Source organism: Apium graveolens, chromosome 2 (assembly GCF_009905375.1).
Source record: "Apium graveolens cultivar Ventura chromosome 2, ASM990537v1, whole genome shotgun sequence".
Lineage (NCBI taxonomy): Eukaryota > Viridiplantae > Streptophyta > Magnoliopsida > Apiales > Apiaceae > Apium > Apium graveolens.
In genome coordinates this window covers 318,907,047-318,911,518 of record NC_133648.1, presented here as the reverse complement: position 1 = coordinate 318,911,518, position 4,472 = coordinate 318,907,047, and the positions used below count along the sequence as shown (strand labels likewise).

The 4,472-nt window shown below is 37.6% G+C and overlaps 1 protein-coding gene across 2 annotated transcripts; it reads left to right on the top strand.

The window, feature by feature from the left end:
• LOC141706440 (APETALA2-like protein 3) lies at positions 1 to 2,901 on the top strand. 2 transcript variants are annotated; one of them, XM_074509202.1, is made up of 10 exons: positions 1 to 770; positions 857 to 882; positions 1,004 to 1,034; positions 1,120 to 1,207; positions 1,308 to 1,453; positions 1,528 to 1,572; positions 1,659 to 1,762; positions 1,836 to 1,972; positions 2,085 to 2,189; positions 2,560 to 2,901. In XM_074509202.1, exons 1-10 carry the CDS (start codon positions 343 to 345, stop codon positions 2,806 to 2,808), a joined length of 1,359 nt encoding a protein of 452 aa, XP_074365303.1. In that variant the 5' UTR covers positions 1 to 342; the 3' UTR covers positions 2,809 to 2,901. The 2 variants fall into 2 exon arrangements, with proteins under 2 accessions (XP_074365303.1, XP_074365302.1); XM_074509201.1 differs by having other exon boundaries at positions 2,082 to 2,189.
• Positions 2,902 to 4,472: the final 1,571 nt, after the last annotated feature.

The following is a 4,472-nucleotide window of genomic DNA, read 5'->3' as shown; positions in this document are numbered from 1 at the left end:
TTAAAAACTCATTTAATAACAAAAAAAACTCGAATTCGATAAACTCGAACCTTGAACTCAACTCGATTCGATTCGTTTAGCTCTGAGTCTAGTCTTCCTTAATCCAACCAAACTGCTCCCTCGTTTCCTCCGGCGGATACACATCAAGACAACATATCATTTTTTTCTCCTTTTCATATTAAAACATAATTCTCTTCATTACACAACCGGCCTTAACAACATTTTCATATTCTCTTCAGCCTTGTCACCCTGCCGAAAATTGTCCATCTTCAAATATTCCCTCTGTCAACAACATTTCACATATAGAAATTTACAAAAGTACTATATGCAGTTGAAGTGATCATGTTAGACTTAAATCTTAATTGTTTTTCTTCGATTTACGAAGAAATTGTACCGAAAGATAAAGACAAGATACCAACGGATGAGTCTGGAACTTCCAACTCATCCGTTGTTGAGACGTCCAACAACGACGATTACAGAAGTAATCGCCGTTGCAGGGACGGTTTTGTTACTTATAATTTTAATATACTGAAAACTCGAGATGATCAGCCTCACGAGTCTGAGGAGACTCGCGAGAATGATCAGGAGAATCGAGAAGTCATTAGGCAGTTCTTTCCGAGAGAGGTGGCAGAAGAGAGATCAGTGTTGATGCAGCCTCATGAGACGCACCAAATTAAAAAAGCTAGTAGAAGAGGACCTAGACCTAAGAGTTCACAGTATCGCGGTGTTACTTTTTATCGAAGAACAGGGCGATGGGAATCGCATATTTGGTAATAAATTTAAATTTTTCGCTAATTCAGTATGCTTCAGTTTCGTACTGCATTTAACATTTCTATGTTTTTTTTGTGTTTTGAAGGGATTGTGGAAAGCAAGTTTATTTAGGTGAGAAAATAAATTTTAGTACTGAGGTCTGATTGTTCTGGTTTAGATTTATCTGCAATTTTTCGGATCGATTAATATTGATTATGTTGTCTATTGATCAATGTGTATGCTTGGATTGAAGGGGGATTTGACACTGCACATGCTGCAGCTAGGTAACAACTGAACTCACTTAACAGCAGCTACGTAAATAATCGTCGTGTTGAAATTAGTATTTCTGACAGTGGTTTGTGATGTCAGGGCGTATGATCGAGCTGCCATTAAGTTCCGAGGAACTGGTGCTGATATCAATTTTCTTGTCAGTGATTATGAAAATGACCTTATTCAGGTTGGCTGGTTTTGGTTATTTTATACTGTCATTTGAGTCTGAGAAAGTTAATTCGGAGGAGTTTGAGTGTCTTAAGTTTTGTAATAATGGTCTTATGTAGATGAAGAACTTGACGAAGGACGAATTTGTGCATATACTACGACGACATAGCTCAGGGTTCTCCAGGGGGACTTCAAAATACCGCGGAGTCACCTTACACAGATGTGGCCGGTGGGAGGCCCGAATGGGACAGTTTCTTGGCAAGAAGTGAGATCTAGTTAGAGCTTGTTAAATTATATTTCTCCTGAATGTAGTTTGTAATTGTATGCTGTTTTCTGCAGGTATATCTATCTGGGGTTGTTTGATAATGAGATTGAAGCTGCTAGGTTCCGATTATCATAAGTTCACTGGTCTTGTTTAGTCGATTCTGTGGCTTTACTTTCACTCAAAACGATTGTTTCTATGTCCACAGGGCTTATGATATTGCCGCTTTAAAATGCAATGGCAGGGAAGCAGTAACTAATTTCGATCCAAGCACGTATAATGAAGAACTAAGCTGTGAAACCGACACTAGAGGTACCAGGTCTCAGCAATTGAACATGTATAAATTTCTTTGTTAAGATAGTTTTATCTAACTTCTTGTTTTCAGACAGCAGCCACAATCTGGAGTTGAACTTAGGTACTGCTCCTCTTTACTCCGCGGATGTCCATAACGGGAACAGAAACGTAGAGGCTTGCGATTACCCTAATCACTCAAGCGACATCCCTGATGCAAGAAAAGCTATGGTACACGTTATCTATCTCATCTACTGAAGTTTGAGTTTGCTTGATTTTCTTTGTATTTCTATGCAGACACCTCGGTCTGAAGTTTCAGTAACGTATTCATTTTCTCCAGCAGAATGACAGATCTGGTTCTGTAAAATTGGGAATTGAATGGCCTATTACGTCTCAGCATCCTTCTCCCTGGAGCGGTGTTAACTCAAGTTCCTATACCTCGAATGAGGTACTGCTTTCTTACAAGCACATTTTCATATTAGCTTATATGTGTTAAGTAACCAATCGCTCTAAAACCTTAAGGTAGTACAGGAAGGCCCAACAGGATCTTATACTCTTCAACAATATGTAACTCATAACGACATTTGTTCTAGTTTGATAACAGTCTGCAAGTTTGTCATATTTGATCGCGAAGAACTTCTTGGTTGATTTGTCCTCCTGGTCTTAGATTATCTTATTCACGCGTTATTAAACAAAACTACCAGTTCATTAGCCATTAATAACACGATATCACTACACCATTCAATGCTTTTATCCACATAGTTCGCATTCCTTGAAAATTACATCCTCTGTTAGCTTACATTCTCATGTGCCAGCAGGACAAGGCAATAGAGAAGAGTACTGAAGTTAATTCCCAGCAAAAATTTGGATGGCATATCCAGGGAGTTTACGGTGGATCCAGTCCTGTGCCACTCTTCTCTGCTGCAGCATCATCAGGATTCGCTACGTCGTCCATCACTGCTTCATCATCTGCAGTATATCAACCTCATCTGCCCGTCGCCTACCATCCCTTCGCAGTATTACACCCTAATGCTAATTTCTTATCCGGTTACTACGATAGATGCTAAGTTTCACAGGGATAGTGAAAACAAACTAAATGTAACTACCAGGCCTTTGCATTGTATCCCTAATCTCAGTTATTTAGTGTCACTCCTTAATGCAACTGGTAATGAGTTCATTTTTCCTATTAACAAACCTAACATATACGATGTGTTTCACTCGAAAGCAGGGTCCAAACCTAACATATACGATATGTTTCACTCGAAAGCAGGGTCCAAACCTAACATGTACGACATGTTTCACTCGAAAGCAGGGTCTGGGGAGAGCAAAATGTAGCGTTTAGATATACATTACCTTTTGAAATCTTCTCCTTCTGTGGTGTTTCCTTCTTTTGATGATTATAGTTATAATCAACACAACAATCAAATCCTGCCTATAAATCAGAAAGTCACATCAATACAGCTTGGAATCCAACAGTAAAACATTATTAAAACATCATAGTACTGTCAAAATCATTATTAAAAAAAACATGGCAGGCTACATAGACTACTGAATGACACTTATCATGGGGGAGATTTCCTTTCACTCCTTTGATTTGTCCTTGGTATCTCCTCAATCCTCGGCCATGCTTCTGCAAATACATCAATGTAAATTTGTGTAGTTATGAGTAGGAAGCTGGTCTTGGACTCCTGGTCGTGGACAAGACGGCCCAAAGAAATTACAGTTAGAATAATTGTAATATATTATGTAAAACACAAGAAAACCCACTTTGTAAGAAAAAAGCCCATTTGGGACTTAGTATAAATAAAAGACAACAATCTCATTTGAAGGGGTTGGCAAATTATAGCAAAGAGACAATCTCCTAAAATTAAAATCTAATAATATAATATTATTGGAACATCAGTCACGATTCCTGGTTCTGACAAACGATTGTTGATAATAATATATTGGTTATAATTTTCTGCACACGTGTAAAATACTTGAGAAGGATTAAATTAAGCGGATACATGGTTGTAACAATCGTTTGTCATAATCGGGACCCATACGAGTAATTATGAGTAGAAGTTGGTCTTGTTCCTTGACAAACAATTTTTAGTAACCATCTACTTGCTATGATTTTCGGCAAACATGTAAAAAGCCAATAAATGATCAAATAAAACGCACAAAGATGACGTGACCCCGCAATGGCAAATATATTCAATGTAAAAACCTATACGCAACAAATTATGCGGATAGATGGTTGTAACAATCGTTTGTTTTCATCGATTGTTATTTTGTTATATAGTTACATGTTTGTTAATAATCTCCTTACGTCGGTTCAAGTTCTTATAATCCTATTCGGGCCTTCCTCTAACACCTGAAGACCCCAATATGATTATATATTTATCGCTCCCCCTCACTCGAAAGCCCATTTATGGGTCGAAGAGTGGATTACTGGCGCCCATCTTTCGGGCATTAATTCGAACACTCGACATCCGATAAACGAAAAACGAAAAAGATAAGCTAAACCTAGAAATCCAAGATTCTTTGGTCATCCAATAAATCCCCGGATCTCCAAGCACCCCCGTATATAATATTTGGATTTTTGGGATACTCGGATGCTCAAAAATCTCAACTAAAATTTCTTTTTTAATATTTGTACTATTAACAAAAGTGATTTTAGTTTAAATTCTCGTGTTTTAGATACTTATATCATGTATTTGATCTAATTTGCATAAAATTTACTAATTTT